The following is a 26,421-nucleotide window of genomic DNA, read 5'->3' as shown; positions in this document are numbered from 1 at the left end:
CATGTGGAGCAAAAACATGCAAAAACGCAGCCTGATTTTGCGCTCATTCACAGAAGAATCTTGGCAGCCACCCAGCCTTCTAATGTAAACAAACAGCAGGGGTTTTAGGATGTTAGACACAGACTGAAACCCAACAGTCTCTGTTGTGATCTATGAGGATCTTTGATTTTGAATTACTTCACAGTGCATGCAGCTAGATAGTTCAATAATAGCTTGTTTAAAGCTCTTTTATTGCTCCTTAAGAATGTGTAAATACTTTAAAGACTGCATTTAATAGTAAAGCTTCATTACTTATACATTATAGAATATCTAGGCCTCACTCCCCAATAGGGTTACTAACACCCCATCTCTGATTTTCAAGCATCAGGAGATGCCAGGAAGAAAACTCCATAAACACCTGAAGTGAAGCTACTGTGTAGGTAAGGCTGTTGAACTGAAGATCTGGGGCAGGACGTAAACAATGCCGGAAGACACAGGCACAATTGTAAAGTAAATAGGCATCTGGTGGGTGGGGGGGTGTAAAATAACATAGCAACGGAGGTTCAAAAACTTTCAAACTAAGTACCCTTATTCTTAATTCTCTCCTGACCTAACCCCCGCAGGGAGAATCTGAGGGATATTGTCAAGAGAAAGATGAGAGGCACAAGACCCAACATTGCAGACGAGCTGAAAGCCACTAGCAAAGAAACCTGGGCTTCCATAACACTCCAGCAGTGCCACAGGCTGATTGTATCCATGCCACGCCGCATTGATGTAGTAATTCATTCAAAAGGAGCCCGACCAAGTATTAAGTGCATTTATTATACTGTACATGGACATACTTTTCAGTAAGCCAACATTTCTGTAACAAAAATCCTTTTTTTTAATAGTTTTATGTAATATAAAAATTTCCTGAGATACTGAATTTTAGGTTTTCACTAGCTGTAAGCCATAATCGTCAAAATTAAAATAAAGAAATGCTTGAAATATATTACTCTGTGCAGGGGCGGATCCAGAGTCTAGTCTCGGGAGAGGCACTGCCAGAAAATATGTTTTTTTTTGCGGGCAATTTATCGGGGAAATGGCTGGTGTTGCAGCTTCAATCATCCCTGCACCATTGCAGAGACCCGACAATTCATTATAGTTGCCGGCGCTACCGCTAATACTTTTAAATTACTTTTCTTTTTCCTTTAGAAATGTCATTTTGCTCTCAGACTGTTGTAAACACAGGAAACATGCACCACTTTACAGGCATACTATAGACACCCCCCAGGTACGAAATTTAAAGGAATATTTCACTTTTATTGTTTCAGTTTAAACATTATTAAAATCACTGCTCCCGAAAAAACGTCCGTTTTTAAAACTTTTTTTTGCATTGATACATGTCCCCTGGGGCAGGACCCAGGTCCCCAAACACTTTTTATGACAATAACTTGCATATTAACCCTTAAAATTAGCACTTTTTTCATGTTCGTGTCCCATAGACTTTAACGGTATTCGTGTGTTCGAACAAATTTTTTGCCTGTTCCCATGTTCTGCTGCGAACCGAACAGGGGGGTGTTCGGCCCATCCCTATTACATTGTTATATAAAAGGAAATAGTTCAACTCACCATAATGCAGAATCAGTGGGAGCCCTGAGCGTGTCACTTGACTCCATCGCCTGCCACCAGATACGGATTGTCACTTGCCACGTTACCTGCCACACGTTGTGGATTATCACTTGCCACGTCACCTGCCACTCGTTGCAGATTGTCACTTGCCACGTCACCTGCCACATGTTGTGGATTGTCACTTGCCACGTCACCTGCCACACGTTGCTGGTTGTCACTTGCCTGCCGCCAGATGCAGATTGTCACTTGCCACCATCGCCTGCCACATGTTACGGATTGTCACTTGCCACAAGTTGCAGACTGTCACTTGCTGCTAAGGTGGGGATTGTCTTTTTCTGTGTCCCAGAGTCAGGCAGCAGAGAGATGATACAAACTCTCTGCTGCCCGCGGCTGCCTGCACAGTGAGGGAGGGCGGTGAGAGATGATGTCGGTTTCCCCTACAAAATATGTTTTCCCTGGCTCTCGGCTGAGATCGGAACTCCGCCCCTCCAGCCCTCTGCACCGCTGCTCCTCCTACTCTCCCCCAAATGCACGGAGGCGGGGGTGGTAGAAGGATGATTAGCATTCGGGGGAGAGTAGGAGGAGCAGCTGTGCAGAGGGCTGGAGGGGTGGAGTTCCGAGTTTAGCCGAGACCGAGAGCCTGGGGAAACTGATCTCGGCACAACACCGGGCCGTCCGCTCTTTCACCCGCATCTAATTTCCGGGGGGGGGGGGGGCAATTGTCGCATTGCCCCCCCCTGGATCCGCCCCTGACTAAAATAAATGACTTTCACTTTGAATTGAATTACTGAAAAAAAATTTACTTTTTGATGACATTCTAATTTTATGAGATGTCCCTGTACTCTGCTGTAGCATTTTTTTTTCAACTGACAAGCAATCTAAGGAACAGTACACAATATACTTTGACCAATGCACTCCATAAGCTACGCTGCATAATGCAACTCCTGCATTACATATCTTATGTTATAAGTTGCATACCCCTGATCCCTACACTTCATAATTTGTGCTGTATGTTGCATACACCTGATCCCTGCATTATGTAAGCTAAGTTGTACATTACATACTTCCAATCCGTACATTCTGTAAGCTGTGCTGTGTGTTTCATACGTCTGACCCCTGAACTACATTAGCTTTGTCGTATAAATATTACAAAATTCTGACCCCTACAGTCTGTAAGCTGTGGTGTATGTACTATACAACTTGGGGAACTGGACCTCAGCAGAAAACTCAGAGTGCTGGACTTCAGAGGTGAACCCAGAATGATGGACCTCTATAACAGAAGAGAACCTGATCGCCAGCAGATCTTGTGACAGAATTACAGAGTGGTTAGGGGAGTATTCTTTATTTTGCGCAGACTTTTCAGAATTGCTTCTCCATAAAGTTTTTTTTTCCAATAATTTTTTTTGTTTTAGTAGAGAAAAGACAGTTACAATTATTTAATAAATACAAAAAGAGCAGCGCTGTGACAAAAAAAGTGAAAAAAGTATATATGATATAACCAAATCAGATAAGTTGAATATTAGACCCAAATTTGAGATAGGCTCCAAAGTTCATATAAAAGTACATAATAAACAAAGGTAAAAAAGTCCTATCCAAAATCGATCATAAATAGTGGATAAAGTGGGAAGCGTAGATAGGTGGAAATACAAATAAATCAATATGTCCTTCACCGCACCACTGTGGTATTGATAAGAATGCGCGCTTACCAAACGGCAAGCTTAAAGAAGCTTGCGACCTTAACCCGGTCGGGGCCTTTCAGGATGGAACCATCAAAGGAAAAGCACACCACCTTCGCTTGGATTAAGCACGCTGTTCACCAATTATCACTGTATTGTGGAGATGTGACCCCTGGCTAAGGATAAACCTCGAGAGAGGTATACCAAAGAAAGAAGGAAAGCAACATAGCGTAATCCTGCTTTCACTTTTTATTAAAATTAAAATTAATAAAATTGCACTTACATTCGAAAAGGTAAACAAAGGCACATAAGCCGGCCGGCTAGAAGCGAACGCCCGTCCTACAGACGGTGGATGCAGCACGTCAGCACGTCAGCACGCCCGCTGACGTGCTGACGTGCTGCATCCACCGTCTGTAGGACGGGCGTTCGCTTCTAGCCGGCCGGCTTATGTGCCTTTGTTTACCTTTCCGAATGTAAGTGCAATTTTATTAATTTTAATTTTAATAAAAAGTGAAAGCAGGATTACGCTATGTTGCTTTCCTTCTTTCTTTGGTATACCTCTCTCGAGGTTTATCCTTAGCCAGGGGTCACATCTCCACAATACAGTGATAATTGGTGAACAGCGTGCTTAATCCAAGCGAAGGTGGTGTGCTTTTCCTTTGATGGTTCCATCCTGAAAGGCCCCGACCGGGTTAAGGTCGCAAGCTTCTTTAAGCTTGCCGTTTGGTAAGCGCGCATTCTTATCAATACCACAGTGGTGCGGTGAAGGACATATTGATTTATTTGTATTTCCACCTATCTACGCTTCCCACTTTATCCACTATTTATGATCGATTTTGGATAGGACTTTTTTACCTTTGTTTATTATGTACTTTTATATGAACTTTGGAGCCTATCTCAAATTTGGGTCTAATATTCAACTTATCTGATTTGGTTATATCATATATACTTTTTTCACTTTTTTTGTCACAGCGCTGCTCTTTTTGTATTTATTATGTAATGTGTGTATCCCACCTTCAGCGGCTGCTCTTGTGTTTGGTTTTGATCAGTGAACTGTCACTTTTTGTTTTTTCAATTTTGTTTCTCTCAGTATGTTTTTTACGCACTAATTTCCGTTTATAGCGCGGTGATTTGTCTTTTCTAGTTACAATTATTTGTTTAGGGGAGAGGATTGGATAAGGCACAGTAGCTAAATAGATGCTAGAATTCATAGAGCACCACACAATATCGTATATCGTAGAATGAAGATCAGTAAATATTACAGGTACGTGGAGACCTTTATTTGTGTAGTCAACCTAGCAAATTAGGGCTCAAGCCAGGCATTATCAGACTTCACAGTGGAATAGTCCACTAATGATTAACTTTAATGTAGCCAGGTGCTAGCTAAACTGCAGTGATCTTGTTCTCTCTAGTGTTCAGCCTGGACATCATGTCATCATTTCCTGAATGCAGAGAGAGAGAAACCACTACTGAAAGCAGGGGATTGTGGGATATATGGTTCAGAGAGCCAGGATTTGCATTGGAGCCAGTGTTGCTGCAGACTACAAGTTCCAGCTGGCTGGGAGAGATAGGGATGCTGGGTGAAGACATAAATAGCCTAGTCTGGGCAGGAGGTCTTCCTCTTGGGACCACGGTTTTCTGCAAAGAGCAGGAACCCGGCCGCTTCAGGAGCCGTGGCCTGAACAGTGTTGGGATACCCCAGTAAGTGATTGTTACACCTGCAGGAAGATCCACCACTACCAGCTCCCTGTCGGCCGAGTGACTGTTGGGGATCACTCTCATCATCACTGGTACAGACCCAGCTGAATCCCAGTGTCGCGTAGTGCATGGCCAGGCACCCTTCACAGGTTGCAGATTCTTTAAGAGCCTATTCTGGGACATAGGGCTGTTGAAATTAATCGTCGAATCGATGCATCGCAATTCGACCGTCCACGATGCGGCATCGATTCTATAGCTTTAAATAATCGATTATTGAGGATGACGTCATCCTCGCGTCGTGCTGCCGCGCCATGACCTGCCTCCGAGTGGAGCCGAGTGAAGCCAAAAGCAGCCGAAGCTTTTGCGCCGTTTTCTCCCGCCTCCCGCTGACGTCATCCTCCTGTGTCGCGGCTTAGAAAGAGGAGACACAGACAGCGGAGCAACACGTGTCCGACCTCCTCCAGCCTCCTCCGTGTCCCGGACTACCAGTCCCCCCAGAGCTTTCCTCCCAGTGGGCTCCCGCTGTGCAGTGTGTGCACTGCAGTGAGTGAACAACACAGCAGGCTGTCACAGGGGGAGAGGGAGAAGGTCCGTCAGTGCCGTCATCGTCACCCGACTCAGGGCACGGACGGAGAGACCCGAGCTAGGCCGCACTTGGTTGTCCTCAGACTCCAGTCCTCACCAGGCTGAGTGTCCTGTCAGTGTGTCCAATGAGTGCCCTCACTCCGAGTCCACTCCCAGTCCTCACAGGCAGCAGCAGGAGAGGAGACCCGCTCCAGACCAGCAGCAGCAGTGAGTGCCAGCCAGGCCAGCCAGTCTTCTTGTCAATGCCAGCCAGCCACTCTACCACTGCAGTGCTCAGCTCAGTAGTACCACTACCACCACCACCATCATCTTAATCAGGTAGGTAACTGACTGTGTGTGTGTCACATCATCATGTTAGTGTCACCATATCACACAGACACACACACACAGTATGAACGAAGAAGTGACACTCAGTAAACTTGTCATTCTGTCCTGTCCTCAGACTCCAATCCTCATCCTCACTCACAGGCAGGCAGCAGCAGGAGAGGAGGAGAGACCTGCTCCACCAGCAGTGCCAGACTGCCAGTGAGTGGCTGAGTGCCAGTGCCACTGCCCAGCTCAGCTGTAACACGTCACCAACTCGTCATCATCACAGGTAGGTAACTCACTGTCTGTGTCACACACAGTAGTATTAGTAGTAGTAGTACTAGACAAATAGTAGAGGACGGTGTTACACTTAAACTAAGATAATATATTATAAATAAAATATCATATAATCTGTATCTCTGATGCATTATGGAAGGAGTGGACTGTGTCTGTCATTGCAAAATGCAAATGCCAAATGTATTATTGTAAATAATAAATATTAATAATGATGATGGTGCTTGCCATGCCATTCTGAATTCCTATTCCTAAACATTAACCCCTTTGGGCTGAGTGGACGCATTTGCGGCCTCGGCTTAGGGGGGTTATACCAGGATGATGCCCGCAGCTGCACTGCTGCAGGCATCATCCCGCCCGGTACCGTTTTTTACAGCAGGCACCGGGGTTGTTATCCTGGAGGAGCGGACTGGACATCCCCTGCCTACCGCCGCTCTAGCCTCTCAAATTAAAGACATAAGGAAAAAAAAAAAGAAAAAGATCCTTCATACAGTATCTGCACTGGATCCTCGCTTTAAGGGACTGCCTTTTATCCTCACAGAGGAGGAGAGATTGGAGATATACAATGGAGTGACTGAGGAGGCTGCATCCTTGGAGGTAATTCAATTAATTTGAATTTCATCATGTTTCTTGAAACAAACTGTAACTAGTAGCTAGCTACAGCTTGCTACATAGTGTAAGCCACGCTTCTGAATCTGATGAGGTGCAGGAACTGCACCATCCGTTTCCTGTGCTTTTTCATCACCCCATTGGAATCATAGGCAATTGACAATGTGTTTTATTTATTTTTTTCTATTCTTTTTTCGTTCAAACACAGATTACATCTAAGAGGACACATGAGGAGGATCAAGTGCCTAGAAGAAAAGAAACTCTGGAAGAAGAAGAAAGTTCACCCGTCGAGGATAACCATTCTCCATCTCCTCCCAAAAGAAAGGCCAGATCGCTGCTCATGAATTTGCTGGGACAGTCTTTCACTGACACTGAAGCGCACTCAAACCAGAGCAACTAGTGTTCTTACAGAAAAATCTACACATTCCCAAATCTTGAGCAGCATTGCTTGCGCCTTGCAGTGACCCATTTTTTATCCAGGAAGTGCTGATGTACTGTTGTCGTGTCTGCCAGTGCCACTGCCCCTGCCCTTGCCAAGTTGCCCAGCCCGCTGTTAGTCTGCCACACCACTGACCACTGTGACCAGTGACCACACCAGTGTTGTTAATTTTATATATTTTGTTTATAGCACAGCACTGTCAGTGCCTGCCACTGAGATTTTGATTTTTGAAGATTGTCAAAAAAAGATTTTAAAAAAAGTAGGGGTTACTTTAACCCTCAGCCAAATACTAAAAGTTCCAAACAACTGATGCCAATTGCCAACCAAGCTTCATCCCCTCTCCCCCCTCAGCCCAGTCTCTGTCTCCCCTCCCAGTCTCGCCCTCTCCCTAGTCCCTCTACTCCCCTTCCCTCTCCCCCTACCCTTCCCCTTTCCCTCTTCCCCTTTCCCTCTTCCCCTTTCCCTCTTCCCCTCTCCCTCTTCCCCTCTCCCTCTTTCCCTCTCCCTCTTCCCCTCTCCCTCTTTCCTTCCTTCTTTTCTCTCTCCCTCTTTCCTTCCTTCTTTTCTCTCTCTCTCCATCTTTCATTCCTTCTTTCTCTCTCCCTCTTTCTTTCCTTGTCAGAGAGAAGGAAAGGAGGAGAATCTTTCTTTGTCTCTCTCTTTGTCTCTTTCTTTCTTTGTTTCTTTCTTTCTTTGTTTCTCTCTTTCTTTCTCTCTGTCTCTCTTTCTTTCTCTTTTTGTCTCTCTTTCTTTCTCTCTTTGTCTCTCTTTGTCTCTCTTTCTTTCTCTCTTTGTCTCTCTTTCTTTCTCTCTTTGTCTCTCTCTCTTTCTCTCTTTGTCTCTCTCTTTGTCTCTCTCTCTTTGTCTCTCTCTTTCTTTCTTTGTCTCTCTTTCTTTCTTTCTTTCTTTCTTTGTCTCTCTCTCTCTTTCTTTCTTTCTTTGTCTCTCTCTCTTTCTTTCTTTCTTTGTCTCTCTCTCTCTCTCTCTTTCTTTCCTTCTTTGTCTCTCTCTCTCTCTCTCTCTCTCTCTCTCTCTCTTTCTTTCTTTCTTTGTCTCTCTCTTTGTTTCTTTGTTTCTTTCTTTCTTTCTTTCTTTCTTTCTTTCTTTCTTTCTTTCTTTCTTTCTTTCTTTCTTTCTTTCTTTCTTTCTTTGTCTCTCTCTCTCTCTCTCTTTCTTTCTTTGTCTCTCTCTCTCTTTCTTTCTTTCTTTGTCTCTCTCTCTTTCTTTCTTTGTCTCTCTCTCTCTCTCTCTCTCTCTCTTTCTTTCTTTCTTTGTCTCTCTCTCTTTCTTTCTTTCCCCTTTCCCCTTTTCCCCTTTCCCCCTTTTCCCCTTTTCCCTTTCCCCTTTTCCCTTTCCCCCTTTTCCCTTTCCCCCTTTTCCCTTTCCCCCTTTTCCCTTTTCCCCCATCCCCTTTCCCTCCCCTACCAAATACCAATGCCATACCCCTCTCTTCCCCCCCCACCCCCCTTCTACAACCATCCCCCTCCCCAGTCCCCACCATTCTTTCTTTCTTTCTTTGTCTCTCTCTCTTTCTTTCTTTCCCCTTTCCCCTTTTCCCCTTTCCCCCTTTTCCCCTTTTCCCTTTCCCCTTTTCCCTTTCCCCCTTTTCCCTTTCCCCCTTTTCCCTTTCCCCCTTTTCCCTTTTCCCTTTTCCCCCATCCCCTTTCCCTCCCCTACCAAATACCAATGCCATACCCCTCTCTCCCCCCCCCACCCCCCTTCTACAACCATCCCCCTCCCCAGTCCCCACCATTCCCCTTCATCTCTACATCCCACTTTCTTTTTTTTTCCCTCCCGAGTCCCTCCTATCTATTGCCTATGTCATTGTCAAAAAGACCTTATAACGCCAGTTATGCCACTCTAGTCTAGCGTCAACTCAACGCAGTCACACACAGTCACACTGTTTTTGACTGACTGGTGGCAGCAGGCCTGCAGGTGGCCGTGGCACTGGCAATTGCAAACAATCAATGATCATCACAGTGAATTGAACCTGGAGTAAATGTATGTCATATAAATATTATATTTGTTATAACTTTTCTAGCACTGAGGAGATGGAGAATGGTTTTCTATTGTTGTGTCCAACTGTCCATTTAGAATTTTTATACTAGTGTCGTCGTGTGACTGTGGCGTGTTCAATGTCACAGTGTGTCTGTCATGCTCTGTGACTGCCTGTCTGTTTCTAGAGGTTTAACCTTCAACAAAATCAATTCTGTATTTAATTCCAGACAACTGACGCCCGCCAAGCCACCAGAGGAAGGCAAATCCTTGAAAGAATAAATTGAATCTTAAAACTTGGAGTAAATCTTTATTGGATCACACAAATATACACACACAAAAGAAAAATCACACACCGACCGGCGACCTGATGAGTGGCTGACTGTGCCATTTGCCTGCGTTGTTCACACAGTGGTCTGCCCTTTCTCATGATTCACAACTGACGTGACGTCACGTGTGTGTTTTTTGTTGGTATTGTGTGTGCATATTTCTGATCCCATAACGGTTTAACTCAAGGTTTTAAGCTTCAATTGATAATTTATTCTGTCAAGGATTTTTGGGCTTCCTCTAATGGTGACTTGGCTTGGCTTCAGTTACAGGTGTATCGTGGTAGAGTGCAGGTAACGTTTTCTGTAAAGTGACTGAGTGACGACTTGAGTGACAACAAGCTTTGCTAGCACTGGGGGGAGATGGAGAATGGTTTATTTTTGAAGATTGTGTCGGACACAATCTTCAAAAATGTGTCCATTGAATTTTCACACTTGATGTTATATTGTCAAATGTCATGTTTGGGGGGGTCAACTTAACCCTCAGCCAAATAAAATTCTAAAATTGTATTTAATTCCAGACAACTGACGCCCGCCAAGCCACCAGAGGAAGGCAAATCTTTGAAAGAATAAATTAAATCTTAAAAACTTGAAGTAAATCTTTATTGGATCACACAAATACACACACACAAACAAAAATACACACGTCACCGACCTGACCTCATGTCTGACTGTGACTGTGCCATTGCCCGGCGCCTGACCTATGGCCTGCCCTTTACCATTATGATTCAGTGATGTGTGTGTGTGTGTGTGTTTGGTATTGTGGTGTGTAACTGTATATTTGTGATCCCATAAAGATTTGTCCAAGGTTTTTAGATTTAGTTGACAATTTATTCTGTCAAGGATTTTCAGACTTCCTCTAATGGTGGCTTGGCTTGGCTTCAGTTACAGGTGTATTGTGGTAGAGTGCAGGTAACGTTTTCTGTAAAGTGACTGGGTGACACAACTCCGAGAGCTTATAACGCCGATCTAGCCATCCATCTGTGTTGACTCACTGGCGCTGGTGGTGGTGGTGGTGGTGGTATTGGCAAACAATCATCACTGTGAACCAGGAAGTTCTGCAACACACTGTGTGACTGTGGTACAGGTTCACTGTGATGTTTGCCAGTCAATAACTGGAAGTGCTCTGTTATAGATGTAGGTGTTACTGGTGTTTACAAGTTATAGTTTACTTTTTAATAAAAGAAAATATTAAAATGTAAACTACTGCACCAGGCCAGCACTGTATGTATGTGTTATACACAACAGTTTGATGTCACAGTACTCTTTTAAATAAATACTGTTGATGTCTGCTGCACTGTTCATGTTCAGACTTTGCTATATGCAGGGAACTTGGTGTAATTTGTTTAAATAGCAGATACAAATAAATATATTTAATATTTCTTCAATTTCTGACTGCTTGAATTAATTTTTTGAGGAAAAGTTGAAAACCATGGGTACTTGGGTATTAATCGTGATGCATCGTGATGCATCGTGGAATCTAATCTAATCGAATCATGGATGGGATAATCGTAATCGAATCGAATCGTGAGGTGAGTGAAGATGCGCAGCCCTACTGGGACATCTCATTACCTTGAGCCTTGGTCAGGACTGGTAAACAGGCGGAAGCCCACCCTGTGTACATACTACAAAGGCACTGAATGCATACACTTTTCTCCCACAATGGTGTTGGACGAACAGTTCGGGCCAAGCAAAAGCTCAGCCTGAACATTGCCTGTTCGCCTGTTCAGTAAACAAGCGAATTTGCAGGGCACTCGGCTGGATGTTTTTGCCGCTGAGCGCCCCACAATGCACTGCGCACTGCGCAGTGAATTCTAGGGTTGTAATTGGATGGAGCCTTCCATCTGACCAGCTTTGCCAATTAGGGCACAGAGCACTGTCAGAGGCCTGATTGAACAAAGTGATGATGACTTTGTCCAATCATGGCTCAGTGCTCATAGTCCCACCCCACACTATATAAGGTTCCTTCTCAAAGGAAGCTTTTGCCGTGTGTTTCTGGAGTGGAGATAGATAGAGCAGGGCTCAGTTTTCCATAAAAACGAGTTAGTGTGTTCACTTATTGTGACTCTAGGTGTAGAGTGGATACAGGTGTAGCGCTAATCAATATTAATAGAAAAATTGTTAAGAAACATATGCACATAATCAGTGTCGCAAAAAATTGCAGTCCTTCGTGTGAAATCCGGAAGAAGGGTAGAAGACAGAAAGACCATCACCGACACCCAACACAACTGACTCTTACCGTCAGTGTATAGGACATACACATCACAGCTAAATTCACAACTTGTATTATTCGAATGGTCCACCAATAGAATCTTCTGTCATAGATCCACCAGAGACAGATAGCTGCCAAGTAACAATCTCAGCTGGGAGATGGACTCCACAGGAACAACTCAATCAGGCATATAAAAAGGATGAAAGAACAGACTCATTGCGCAGACATCCAAAATTTCGACCATTTATTGTAAAGAAGAAAAATTAAACTCACATTTCACCATTAAAAAACGAGCATGAGCCAGAAAAAGAAAGTGTCCAGCGCTTCCTACCATCAAGGCGGCGGCCACTCCTCTATACACGATACGTCACTCGTCCCTCATTCGCCCGACGTTTCGTCACAAACGTGCATCATCAGGCCCCTTTCTTTCTTGGCTTTTTTTTGTCCCCTGCCTTCCCCCTTTTTTTAAATTGTCAGCCACAGTTTTTCTGACTGCGACGCTGGTGTTCCCCCTTTTTTATTTATTTGTTTATTTTTTAATAGTTTTTACATTTCTGTCAGCGTCAGTCCTCAATTTAAAGTGCACCAAATACCACTTTTCATTCAATAAAGTGCATCCAATCACCCATTTCCCAGTTTCTATTGAATTTGGGTAGTAAGCCCCCCATCATATCTGGGGGGGGCCATCAAGGAGAGGCAGACGTTCCCATGTCAGCTGCATCTGTGTCCACAGGCAAAGGTGGACGTGGTCCGTCCTCAGGCAGAGCACATTTGTCTCTGTTTAGTGATGTTGCCCATGCTATCCAGCCACAGCATGCAGATGAGGTGGTGGACTGAACCATCCTCATCCTCCTCACCCTCTATGACCCAAGCTGACACTAGCGCTCAGACCACCGCAGCTGCCAGAGCGGTTTATTCTGCCTGTAGAAGGTCACGGGGTGAAGGCACCACCAACAGCCAAAGGCCAATTTCTCCGCAACTGTTTGACAGGGGCATCAAATTAAATTTTTTTACAGCAAGGACAGTTCTTACTTTCATCAAGAGTACCTCTATAGGGTTACAGTATGAAGGCACCATCCATGCCCAAATCCCAATTTTTCCGCACCGTTACTTCTATACAAAGTCTGCGAAAGAGACACCAGGCTTTAACTAAAAAAAATGTTAATCTTGGCCTGGGTGTACTATATATTGGCTTCTTCACATAAGGCTTGCTCATTGTGATGCAAAACTTTGTTAAAAGTCTGCCAAAGAGATACCAGAATTTATCCAAAAAAATCTCTAATCTTGTTCCCAGTGCAATATATTGTGGCTTCATCTTACAGACTGACTCCCCAAGCCGTTGTTTACAAAATAAAGAAAGCTTGCAGGGAAAATATATTTAAATGTCTTTTTTTTTTCTTTATATATGTCAGTTTTGCTGCAGCAGATTCTATACACTGTACAGATGTGCCACTAAACAGCCAGTCTACAAGGACCCCCCAGGCACTATATTTAAATGAATTTTCATTTTTATTGTTTCACTTTAAGTATTATTAAAATCACTGCTCCTTAAAAACTATCTAAAAACTGTACAAATTGCATTTGTATATGTCCTCCAGGGCAGTACCTGGGCCCGCATACCCTTTTTATGGCCAATAACTTGCATATAAGACTCACATTCGGGTCCCATAGACTTTAAAAGGGTTTGCGGTTCAGGTCCGAACTTTTGCGATGTTCGAGAGTTCTGGCGCAAACTGAACCAGGCGGTGTTCGGCCCATCTCTATCCAACATCTTTACATGAAAGCTTCCAAAGGAAACACTGCATATGTTATTCTTTATTGCTGTTAGTCATTGCACAGCAATCCCCCTGGGCCCTTGTTGAGCTAGCTGAAGACTCTGGACATCTAAACTACAACTCCTCCACTCTTCTTCTCCCCCCACCCCCCCACTTAAAGTGCATAATATCTTAAGATTAAAGTGAACTCTACTCAGATATTGATTATTGCATTTTTACAAATTGTTGTGTTATAATCGTTAGAAACTGCGCTATGTGAGACCGAATGTAAGATGTAATTTCACAATAGGTACTGTATAACCTGAATAAAAGAATTCAAATACCTAAATCCAATCGGTATACTTCGCAGTATTCTATCTCTAAAATGGTGCAAATAATCGCATCATAAAAAGGATTCACATCTTAAAGTAGTAAAAGAGTACATGAGGAGGTTGTTGTTTTCAAAGAGAAGTGAGCTGGTATTACTGTTGATCAATCACTGGTCACAGTATAGGAAAGTCTCTCCTTCATATAAAATAGTGACATCAAACTTGAAAAACACCATAGAAAATAGTGATGTAAGATAGGACAGTTCTTACACCTGGAAAATCACAGCCTCTTACCAGCTGCCCAGATCTCTTATTAGGAGATCAATTCTGCTTTTAGGCTTATGACCCAGCCACAGTCTCTTGGTAAACCGATTAGATAACACTTCTCCTCCTCTCCAGTTTTTCCCAAGTGTCTCTCAATCAGCCATCAACCAAATGAGAAAGAAAAAACTCGCTGAGGACGTCAAGAGACGAAGCGCGCATGACGGAATCACGCTTACTACGTCACTTCTTGGTAGACGAGCGGGTGGAGCGCAGGTACAGTGCTCGGCTGTCACATCCCCCATTCGGTACATGCTTTGAGTACAGTGATTTTTTACTTGTCTGTTCGCCGGGAACTGTTGGTACCCCATCCTAGTACAATATTGGATGGGAATACACACTTTTCTGGGACTGTTTGCTTTTTAACCTATGCTTTTTAAATAAAATGTTTTTTACATTATCACACTATGGAAGCCCCTTTTTTATTTTTTGATGCATGAGGGCATTGCCGTATCTCCACCAACCAGGACACATCTAAGGCACCCATCACCAGCAACAGGGAGCAGTGAGGCCCACCTAAAGCAGTTCAGGCTTATCACCCCTGAAGGGGTTCCAGGAGCCGGTGAGTAGGAATCTGAAGGGGGAGCACAAAAGTCACCTGGCAACATTGTATGCACTGAAGTCATCCCTGGGAGTTCCTGACCTGTTACAGCAACAAACTTATGGGACTACTGTACTGTTGCAATATATGCTGAATATAGCTCTCGTTATATGAACTGTGAAGCATTTATCTTTGACTCTCATTTCAGACTTGATCCATATACATGTATGGTTGATGGAGGTTTATATTCATATCTATGAACTAGCATGCATCATTATGATTTTGTTATATTTACTGTAATATGTGTTATGCCCCAGCTGGACCTCACCACTTTAGTTGCACCTAAGTGGTGGATATAGCTTTAAGGTCAGGTAATTAGTCGACTGTTTACCATTGCTACACTTAGTCATTTTTGTGTATAGTAATAGACCTGCAAAGGGGTCTTCTCTACTATATTACACAAATTTAGCCAATTTGCCTATATAAATATTCTGATACAGGCATGCAATAAATACCTGCGGCGTAGGGAAATTAGCACGCCTCCTACCCACTTATCTCTAGTGATTGAGACAAACCCCCCCCCCTTTATATATTAATGAGGGGATATGTACTTTGGTGTGTAAGAATATAATTATATAAAACCATCCTTAAGGTTTTTCCTGTTTATGCTTAGCAATCAGGTTTTCAGGTAGCGCCGATCAAACCCACCTTTCTGACAGTATATGCTAAAACTAAATAGAACCCAAAATGGCTTCCCCGACTTTTATGATATATGAGTCATCACCCATCAGTTAAAACGGCAGATATACATAAGGGACCCCCCTTGTACTTAGTGTTTCTACTAAGATATCATAACGGTTACTGTCAGCCCTGGGCCAGAAGTTTGAGCTCATTTAACCCACCCTCTGGGGACAGCTGGGAGCTCAGCACTGGTTCACACATACAAGTAATTAACTGTTGTCTATAAAGGCATTGACATCCGTGTCCACATTAAGACCATACGGAATGTAACAACGTACCCTGTGGATCCAGGCCATCTCCAACCTTGACAGTTCCCTAACTAAAGAGCCCCCCCTCCAATGAGCACTATATTTGTCAATAGCCAGAAAAAATGTATTGGCTGGATCATGATTATGGAACCTGTCATAATGCTTGGAGACAGAATGGTATTTGAAACCAATCTTAATGTTGGTAATGTGCTCTCCTAGGCGGACCTGCATAGACTACTTGGTCCTGCCGATGTATTGGAGCCCACACGGACATTGGAGTAAATAGACTACTCCAGTAGAGTTACATGTAACAAATGGCTCAATTTTATACTCCTTAGAGGTACTTTTTGAAATAAAGGACTCGGTTCTTTTTGTTTTAATTTTGTTCAAAGTGCATATTTGACAACTGCGACATTGATGATACCCAGAGAGATTCTGAAAAAAAGATAATCTTTTAGCGGTGGGTCCACTACATTGGGGGCAATAATATTCCTCAACGAGGGGACCCCTTTGAAAACTACCTGTGGTTTATCTAGTAAAAAGATGTTGATTATTCTATCATTAGCTAATAGGTGCCAATGTTTACTTATGATCTTTTTAATTTGATAATGTTGGGTTGAATATGTGGTAATAAAAGGTATAGTGGGACCCTCTTTTTTCTTCTTGGGGCCTACGTCCAAAAGACTAGATCTGTCCAGTTTTGCCACTTCCTCTATGGTGGTCTCTAATAGATGCATATCATAACCCTTTTCAAATAGTCTATTATTCAAAATGTCTGCTTGAGATCTATAATCAACTAACTCCGAACAGTTACGTCTCATTCTGACAAACTGACTCTATTGTACCGACTTCAGCCAGCTGTCATTATGACAGCTGTCCAGTGGTATGAATGCATTCCAGTCAGTCTGTTTGAAATAGGTAATCGTCTTGAAAGTGTCAGCTCCTTTGGTGATGGTAAGGTCCAGAAAGTTAATTTTTTCCTGACTCGCTTCATGGACGAACCTAATTCCTCTCTCATTATTATTAATGGAAGAGAAAAATTCATCAAGTTCAGACAAGGAACCTTCCCATAGGAGGAGGACGTCATCTATGTACCTCGCCCAAAAAGTCAAATGTGAGTTACGGTCCTTATAGATGACTTCCTCCTCCCACTTGGCCATAAAGAGGTTGGCCAAGCTTGGGGCATATTTAGCACCCATAGCAACACCAGGTTGTTGACGGTAATAGCCATGGTCAAACCAAAAGTAGTTATGGTTTACAGCAAAATCAAGTAAACCCATAATAAACTTCTATTGTTCGTGAGAGATCTTTGAAAGGGCATTCAAAAAATGTTTAACAGCCGAAAGCCCTAAGTTGTGTGGGATAATAGTATACAGTGATGCAACATCAGCAGTAACCAACCACATGTGATTGTTGGGTTTTAATTGAGACAACAGATGGATCACATGTTTCGTGTCCTTCACATAAGAGGGCATTTGTTGCACTAAAGGTTGAAGAAAGAAGTCTATATACTTGCCCACCCGGGACGTGACTGAATCTATACCACTCACTATCGGACGTCCCTGAGGGGGCAAGTAAGACTCTTATGAATTTTGGGTAAACAATACAACACTGGAACTCGCGGGGCCTTAGGGACCAAAAAATCTTTTCTTTTTCATTGAGTATACCCAACCGAAATCCTTTTGTGACTAGTGTTTCCAAGTTTTATTTGTATTTAATAACCGGATTACCAGGTAGGGGAATATATGTGTCTCGATCGCCTACTATGTTGTACATTTCTTGCAGGTAGTCTTTCCTATCAAGGACCACAATCCCCCCCCCTTGTCAGCTGAGCGTATAACGATTCCCTTATTATTACAAAGTGAATCAAGTCCTTCTTTTAGAGTTTTCTCCATCCTGTGACACTGCTGACACATGACACTGTTTTACATCTGGGTATAGTGCCATTAGTTGACAGTTACGGTTTCCCTTTAATCACTGGCAATGGCCCTCTTCCAAGATTTCATCGCAGATGCATGGACCTCAGGACTGGGCGTTCCTTTTTTTGTAATACGGAGCATAAAAGGTGGCGAGTCAGCACGCCGCCCGTGCCCCTGGACGACGTCACGAAACGGCGTAGGGAGAGCTGACACCATCAACACAGCGTGCAGTCCCGGAAGCAACGGGCGTTAGTTCGAGAAAGCCGGACGGCCGGCTCGGATGTTTGTCATATGCTATTCTTTTTCGTTTTCCATGTAAGTGCAATACTTTTATAACCATTAAAGAAGTTTACAGTTTTACACTATGGGAGTTTTTTCTTTCTCATTTGGTTGATGGCTGATTGAGAGACACTTGGGAAAAACTGGAGAGGAGGAGAAGTGTTATCTAATCGGTTTACCAAGAGACTGTGGCTGGGTCATAAGCCTAAAAGCAGAATTGATCTCCTAATAAGAGATCTGGGCAGCTGGTAAGAGGCTGTGATTTTCCAGGTGTAAGGACTATTCTATCTTACATCACTATTTTCTATGGTGTTTTTCAAGTTTGATGTCACTATTTTATATGAAGGAGAGACTTTCCTATACTGTGACCAGTTATTGATCAACAGTAATACTAGCTCACTTCTCTTTGAAAACAACAACCTCCTCATGTACTCTTTTACTACTTTAAGATGTGAATCCTTTTTATGATGCGATTATTTGCACCATTTTAGAGATCGAATACGGTGAAGTATACTGATTGGATTTAGGTATTTGAATTCTTTTATTCAAGTTATGCAGTACCTATTGTGAAATACATTTGGTCTCTACATTTGGTCTCACATAGCGCAGTTTCTTCGTTTAACATTTTGCTGATTGTGGGTATCTCACATTTTAAACTGCAGAAAGACCCCATTATTTGTATCTTCTAGAACAGACGGGTGATTACAATCTTGTCTCTCCTGGAAGTATTCTTCAGACAGCGCTGTATATTTCATTTTGTTATATGTGTTATAATCGTGCCACATACTTTCTGGGCCTGTGACACCGGGATTTTAAGGGAGCAGGCTGACACAGAAAAAGGTCATCCTCCTCCCTTTTATACCTGGGGTCAAAAGTTCTTTCAGGACCTACTGGTTACTGCTGTTTGACTTATTGTTATCCTTCTTTGCATTGCATATGCTTTGTATACCTACTAAGACCAAAGTTTATTACCAAAAGATATCTGCCCCCGCAATTCTTGTTCTTATCTCTCTTAAAGGATTCTAAAGTGGAGGGCCACCCTAAAATAAAAAATAGCATCAAAAATTGTAAAAAAAAATTTTAAAAAAATTTGAAAAAAAAAAAATGATTAACTTACCTGAAACCCTTATTGCTAGGCAGTCTTCCTAATCTGCCTCTTCCTACTCCGTGGCGCTTCCTCCTCTTCGGGGAGTGGCCCCGTTGCCTTCTGGGAACTGTGTGTGTCCCAGGAAGAAACAGGGCCATTCACAAAGCGCTGCGCGACTCGCGCATATGCAGTAGGAAAAGGGCAGTGAATCCGCAAGGCTCCACTGCCTGTTTCCCTTCGTTAAGATGGAGGCGCCGGCGGCCAATCCGATGGACGGATCTGTCTCGGGGGCCGACATTGCAGGCTCGCTGGACAGGTAAGTGTCCTTATTAAAAGTCAGCAGCTACAGTGTTTGTAGCTGCTGACTTTTAACAAAAAAAAAATATAGCGGCCGGAACCCCGCTTAAGTAAAAATATGTGTTTTCTTTGCTACAGTCTGGTGTCTGTGTACTTGCATTATCACTTTGAAACATGTCCAAACCCAGGGTGTCAGAGGCTTTGGGTGACTTGCAAGATCAGGGCAACCTTTGGGGACAATCATTTTCTAACGGCCCTCTGGGGGGTAATGCTATAATAACAAATATTCACAAATAAGTATAACTAATGGGGACCTATGTCCCAAAACTTAAACTTCGTAACAAAACAGAACGGACAATCCGTAAGTCAGGGTGAGGAGAGTGAAAGAAGGGAAAGGAGAAAAAAGAGAAAAGTAGAGAATAGAGATGAAAATTTTGTAGGTGTGCCTCAGTCAGCAGCTCCGCCAGTGCTGGGCCCCAATGCCATACCACTGTTCCCAAATTATTCTGTAGACTGCAGATATCGGAGCAAAGGATCCCAGATCTTATTACATTTTGATCGTTTATCTTGTAACATGCTGGCCAGTTTCTCAGGAAGCATAATTCTCTAGCTCCCTTGTTACCTCCTCTCATGCTCACCTTCAGGACTTCTCCAGAGCCTCTCCCATCCTCTGGAACTCCCTGCCCTGGTATATCCGATCAGCCCCTAACCTGTCCACCTTTAGGAGATCCCTGAAAACTCACTTATTCAGGGAAGCCTATCCCACACCCACCTAACAACTGGCCCTGAGCCACCCCCATCAAATCATTCCCTGCATCTATTTCCTTTTGTACCACCACCTCCTCCCTTTAGAATGTAAGCACTACGAGCAAGGCCCTCCTGTCCCTTCTGTATTGAACTGTACTGTAACTGTGCTGTGCCCCTCTACATTGTAAAGCGCTGCGTAAACTGTTGGCACTATATAAATCGTGTATAATAATAATAATAATCCAAGGCTGTTTGTTCTTGGTGGGGGTTATTTGAATAACTGGGGACTTCCTTGCCTTGGCAACCTTTTCTCCTGCCAGTTGCTTTGAATAACCAGAACAATCATTGTCAGCTTCATCCTCAGATCAACCAGTCCACTTTTCATGCTCAGAACAATCAGTCAACACTTTAGACTTGGTAGCTAATGACTGACACTACACTCAGCAATTGGAACAGAAGGTCTGGGCTGATTTTCCATAGGAATAGTTGGATCAAAAGTGCAGCCATGTGCTGTTATCATGGGATACTGAGTCTGTAAACTCACTTTAAAATCAAGTTTAGCAGTACAAATGTAAGAGATTTCTGAAAGGAAGAGGAAAAAAAGCAGTCCTTAGCGGTGTCTAGAAACTCAAAAAACTTTACAGGGTCTTCTTCTTGCAGATTGGTGTTATAAACAAAAAAATGTTATACCCAGTCAAACAAATCCACTTCAAGAAGAAAAAATTGAGGTCACCAGGTTGCCAGCGCTGACTACAAGAGGAAAGGTTCATGTAGCAATTTGAAGACAGCTGTTAGAAAAAAGGGATGTTCTTTAGATTTAATTCTTTAAATCTAACAGAGGGATAAAGATGTGTTGTCTTGTGCTGGTTTTCCAGGGAACAGCTATCCCACATCAGTTCTAAGACCAAGCAGTGAGCAATCACATGACTGCTGATCACTTAGTTCTCAGTCTGTTCGGAGTAGAGAGCTGTGACTGTCAGGCACTGCTCTCCACTCTGCTCCTTCCTCAGCGCTCTTGCAGGCTCTGGCTCTCAGTCACATGCTGAGAGGTGGAGCCAGCTGTTAATCAGGCAGCTAGGTGGATCCTGTCAATATTATTGGGAACCTTCCAGAGCCAAGACCAGCTTCGCTTCATCAGCTGATAGTGGGCAAGAGCTGACTCTGAGTGACAAGAGAATAAAAGTAAGTGTACTCCTGTTACCCAAAAGAGAAGAATGGCCAAAAAAGTTACATACTTTTAAACTTTAGCGATCTGGTCTCTGGTTAGGTATGTCAGCATGGTAGATGGCCTGAACAAACTGTCATCTAAATGTAGCACAATTGTGGACCCACTATGCCAACTGCAAATAGATGGAGGTGAGCAGGTGACTTGGGATCCCTTGTGGCACAGAGGTACAGATCCCTTGAAACCCAGCCAGTTTTCACCAGATCTACTGAGACAACCTAATTTACATATTTCCTCCCATAAAGCTTCTTTCTTGTTTGCTCTGCAGGATCAAGATAGAGGGCATTAAAGTGACAGGTATAAAAGAAATTAGAATCGCGCTAAAAATTATAAATCTATAAATCAGTCCATCAGGTATAGAAGTAAAGCATTCCTATAAAATGGCCCCTGGGCGACGTCATCTCTGACCAAATGCATAGGGTGGAGCAACGCGTTGTAGTCACCTACCCCCCCGTGTCCTGGAAGGATGGGTTTGTTCTGGTTGTGCGCTGGCCGGCACATCAGACTTAAGGCTTTCATTTTACTTGTAACATTTAAGTGCATTACTTTATTTTTAAATAAACTTTATAAAAGGTTTTATGCCATGTGGAGCTTTTGTTGTTTTCGGTATAAAATCCATCCATGTGAGTGAGTGGTGCCCTGTGAATAGGGGAACGATTTCATTGGGAAAAAAACCCAGGCTGGGTTTAAGCCAAACGTGCTGTTTGATCCCCTGTAACGGGGGATCACCTGGAGCTGGTAAGCAGCAAACCTTACTATTTGGTGGCGGACTCTTCACATGAGGTAACTGATGGTGGTTTCTATCATCAGGAATCGGCTACCAGGGACATGACAGAGATCACTGTTCCCGATCACTGGGAACAGTAGATCTCTGTTATCTCCCCTGTCAGAACGGGGATTCGCAATTGCATGCCCATCTGCAACTGCACCTGTGTGAGCCGCCGTAGAAGTATGGCGATTCGTGCAGGAGAGCCGACCTGCCGCAGTATATCTGCATGAGCTGGTCGGCTAGTGATTAAGATACATTACTATTAAAACTCTAAAAAATTATATACTGTTTACATACCAATGTAAAGCACGGTGAAAGTGACTGCTCTGTAGTTCACATGGGACAGCGCAAATGACGGACATTTTGGTTTATGGCAGTGCTGAAAAAGAAAATATGCTGTTACTCAATAAAACAATATGTATATTGGTTAATGATTCACATTCAGTGTTCTTGATTCTGGTTGTGGGATTAAAATGAAAAAAACTGTGAAAATAATCTACCTCAATTGATGCACTGAGAATTTTCTTATCTTTCTCTGTAAAAGTATTTGCAAAAGGATTCTGTTAGCAAAAACTAGAACATACTTTGTGGACTGGTAAAGGGTATAAACACATAAAGATGTGTGCTTTTGTTATTGGAGCTTGAGCCCATCACAACTGCCAATTTCATGGAGTTCATATTCTGTGTGATAAACAGCCCCACACTCTAGGATATGGTCTGGGATGACAGGTCGTTTGCTTATAAAATACTAGAATGAGGAAACTATAGACCAGTAACATTGGCTTATGTTTATGTAAATTTGATGGCATACAAGATATATATTACACAAGCAAGTGAAGTAAAGAATACTCAAATAAAAAAGAATCACAATTCATGAAGGACACGTGGGGGTTTATTTACTAAAGGCAACTCCACTTTGCACTACAAGTGCACTGCAAGTGTACTTGGAAGTCCAGTCACTGTAGGTGCAAGGAGGGACATGCAAAGAAAATAAAAAAACAGTATTTTAGCTTGCACATGATTGGATGATAAAATCAGCAGAGCTTCCCCTCATTTCAGATCTTCCGCTCAGATCTACAACCACTGCACTTCCAAGTGCACTTTCAGTGCACTTTCAAGTGCACTTGCAATGCACTTGTAGTGCAAAGTGGATTTGCCTTTAGTAAATAACCCCCATCATGTCAAACTATCCTGATCATTTTATGAAGAGGTAAGTTCCTGATGCTTAAAAATCTGTCTGACAATAGCCCTGGCTGTGAAAACATACTAGACTCGGAATCTTAATGGCAAACAAGCACCAGACCTATGGCAGAATGTGACTATATTAACTGATGACCCATAATGATGTAGAATAGGGATGAGCCGAACACCCCCCGGTTCGGTTCTCACCAGAACCTGCGAACGGACCGAAAGTTCGCACGAACGTTAGTACCCCATTGACGTCTATGGGACTCGAACGTTCGAAATCAAAAGTGCTCATTTTAAAGGCTAATTTGCATGGTATTGTCCTAAAAAAAGGTTTGGGGACCCGGGTCCTACCCCAGGGGACATGTATCAATGCAAAAAAAACTTTTAAAAACGGCCGTTTTTTCGGGAGCAGTGATTTTAATGATGCTTAAAGTAAAAAAAAAAAAAGTGAAATATTCCTTTAAATATCGTACCTGGGGGGTGTCTATAGTATGCCTGTAAAGTGGCGTGTGTTTCCCGTGTTTAGAACAGTCCCTGCACCAAATGTCATTTTTAAAGGAAAAAATCTCATTTAAAACTGCTTGCGGGTTTAATGTAATGTCGGGTCCTGACAATATGGATGAAAATCAGTGAGACAAACGGCATGGGTACCCCCCAGTCCATTACCAGGCCCTTTGGGTCTTGTATGGATATTAAGGGGAACCCCGCACCCAAATTAAAATAAGGAAAGGTGTGGGGCCACCAGGCCCTATATACTCTAAACAGCAGTATACAGGCGGTGCAAACAAGACAGGGACTGTAAGTTTGTTGTTAAGTAGAATCTGTTTGTCATTTTGAACGGGTACATTTTTAACGTGTTTAGCTCCAGCCAAAAAATCTTTTTTAAGCTTTTTGGAAAACATAGGGAAGGGTTATCACCTCTGTGCCATTTGTTTTGCTGTCTTTCCTCCTCTTTAGAAGATTTCACCTCACTTTTTGTCCCAATGACAAATGTTTTTTGAGAATTTGGGGTTTTTTGTGGAACAAGGATTGGAAAGCATCAGTGGAAAGGAGAAATGTTTTTCCCATATTAACTCTTACAGGAGAGAATTTCCCTTCCTAGGGGTAGATTTCATCTCACTTCCTGTTGTCTCCTTCCGTTTGCAAGTAGGAGTCGTTTGTAAGTTAGATGTTTGAAAGTAGGGGCCTGCCCTATATACTTAGCAGAAATTTGGGCCTTAGGTGTTGTTGTGGCCACAACAACGTAAGCCCTCACAGGGCCCTGCTGTGAAATATTAGATCAAGAATTGTAATTACATGCCCCTGTTGAACAGGGGCAGAAAAACTGGGCCTTTGGTGGTGGTGGTGCTGGTGCCCCAACACTGTAAGTCCTCACTCGCTCTTGGTGGGTGCAGAAATGGGCCCTGCTGTTAAATATTAGATCAAGAATTGTAATTACATGCCCCTGTTGAACAGGGGCAGAAAAATTGGGCCTTTGGTGGTGGTGCTGGTGCCACAACACTAGAACCCCTCACAGACACTCTAGTTGGAGCGCAGGAATGAGCCCTGCTGCAAAGTATTGCATCAAAAATTGTAATTACACGCCCCTGTTAAACAGGGGCAGAAAAATTGGGCCTTAGGCACTGGTGCTGGTGCCACAACACTGCAACCCCTCACAGACACTCTAGTTGGAACGCAGGAACGAGCCCTGCTGCAAAGTATTGCATCAAAAATTGTAATTACACGCCCCTGTTAAACAGGGGCAGAAAAATTGGGCCTTAGGCACTGGTGCTGGTGCCACAACACTGCAACCCCTCACAGACACTCTAGTTGGAACGCAGGAACGAGCCCTGCTGCAAAGTATTGCATCAAAAATTGTAATTACACGCCCCTGTTAAACAGGGGCAGAAAAATTGGGCCTTAGGCACTGGTGCTGGTGCCACAACACTGCAACCCCTCACAGACACTCTAGTTGGAACGCAGGAACGAGCCCTGCTGCAAAGTATTGCATCAAAAATTGTAATTACACCCCCCTGTTAAACAGGGGCTGAAAAATTGGGCCTTAGGCACTGGTGGTGGCGCCCAGAACCAAAAATGTTCTTACAAGCTATCAGCGTGATGATTGAGGAGGAAGAGAATAATTACTCAGGGATAGTCACTCAGCATCAGCATAGGCAGTCTTTGAAGGGATCTGAGATTTCCAAAAAAATTATTCGGTTAAATCAGCATCAGGTGCTTGGTAGCTGGTGGTGATCCAAGACTGATTCATTTTTATAAAGGTCAGTCGATCGACCGAGTCGGTGGACAGACGCACCCTGTGATCGGTTACCACGCCTTCAGCAGCACTGAATGTGCGTTCCGAAAGAACGCTGGATGCAGGACAGGCCAGTAGCTCAATTACATACTGTGCAAGCTCTGGCCAGTGATCCATCCTCAAGACCCAGTAACCCAGAGGATTTTCGGTGGGAAAGGTGTCCAAGTCTGATCTTGCCCCTAGGTATTCCTGCACCATGTAAAACAGACGCTGGCGATGGTTGCTGGAACCGATCATACCTTGGGGCTGCGGACCAAAAAATTGTCTGAACGCATCGGTCAGACGGCCACCTTCTCCACCGCTACTTCTTTGACTGACCGAAGCCTCAGCAACACGTTGTCCAGAAACAGGAGTTTGTAACCTCCCAGTCTCTGGGAACGCGTTGCACAGACCTTTCTGCAAGGCCTCCCGAAGATGTTTCATCCTCTGCTCCCTCTGCGATGGCAAGATAAGGTCCGCAACCTTACCCTTGTAACGTGGATCAAGGAGGGTTGCCAGCCAGTATTGGTCCTTCTCCTTGATACCACGAATACGAGGATCCTTATGCAGGCTTTGCAGGATCAGGGAGGCCATGCAGCGTAGATTTGCTGAGGCATTCGGTCCGGAGTCCTCTGGGTCACTAAGGACGACATGGTCCGCAGCCACCTCCTCCCAGCCACGTACAAGTCCATGTGTTTCTTGGGACTGATCCCTTAAAGACTGCTGCTGATGCTGAGTGCCAGGCTCCACCTCCATACTGACACAATCTTCCTCCTCCTCCTCCTCCTCCTCCTCTTCCTGTGTGATCGGCGGGCACGCAGGAACACTGTCTGGATAAAGGGGGCCATGAGAGCTAAGGAAGTCCTCCTCTCCCTGCCTCTGTTCTGCCTCAAGTGCCCTGTCCATTATTCCACGCAGCGTGTGCTCCAACAGGGGGACAAGGGGGACAGTGTCACTGATGCATGCACTGTCAC

General features: G+C 43.6%; 1 protein-coding gene across 2 annotated transcripts in view; it reads right to left on the bottom strand.

Annotated features, from left to right (window-relative positions):
• SELL (selectin L) overlaps positions 1-26,421 on the bottom strand; it is a 354,075-nt gene that overhangs the window by 289,165 nt on the left and 38,489 nt on the right. For both annotated transcript variants that reach the window (XM_073592840.1, XM_073592841.1), the window contains exon 2: positions 22,285-22,366. In XM_073592840.1, the coding sequence (XP_073448941.1) occupies positions 22,285-22,366 (82 nt within the window). The remainder of the gene's footprint in view (positions 1-22,284; positions 22,367-26,421) is intronic.

The sequence above is a fragment of the Aquarana catesbeiana genome, linkage group LG07, assembly GCF_042186555.1.
Source record: "Aquarana catesbeiana isolate 2022-GZ linkage group LG07, ASM4218655v1, whole genome shotgun sequence".
Lineage (NCBI taxonomy): Eukaryota > Metazoa > Chordata > Amphibia > Anura > Ranidae > Aquarana > Aquarana catesbeiana.
This window is presented reverse-complemented; position numbering and strand designations above follow the sequence as displayed.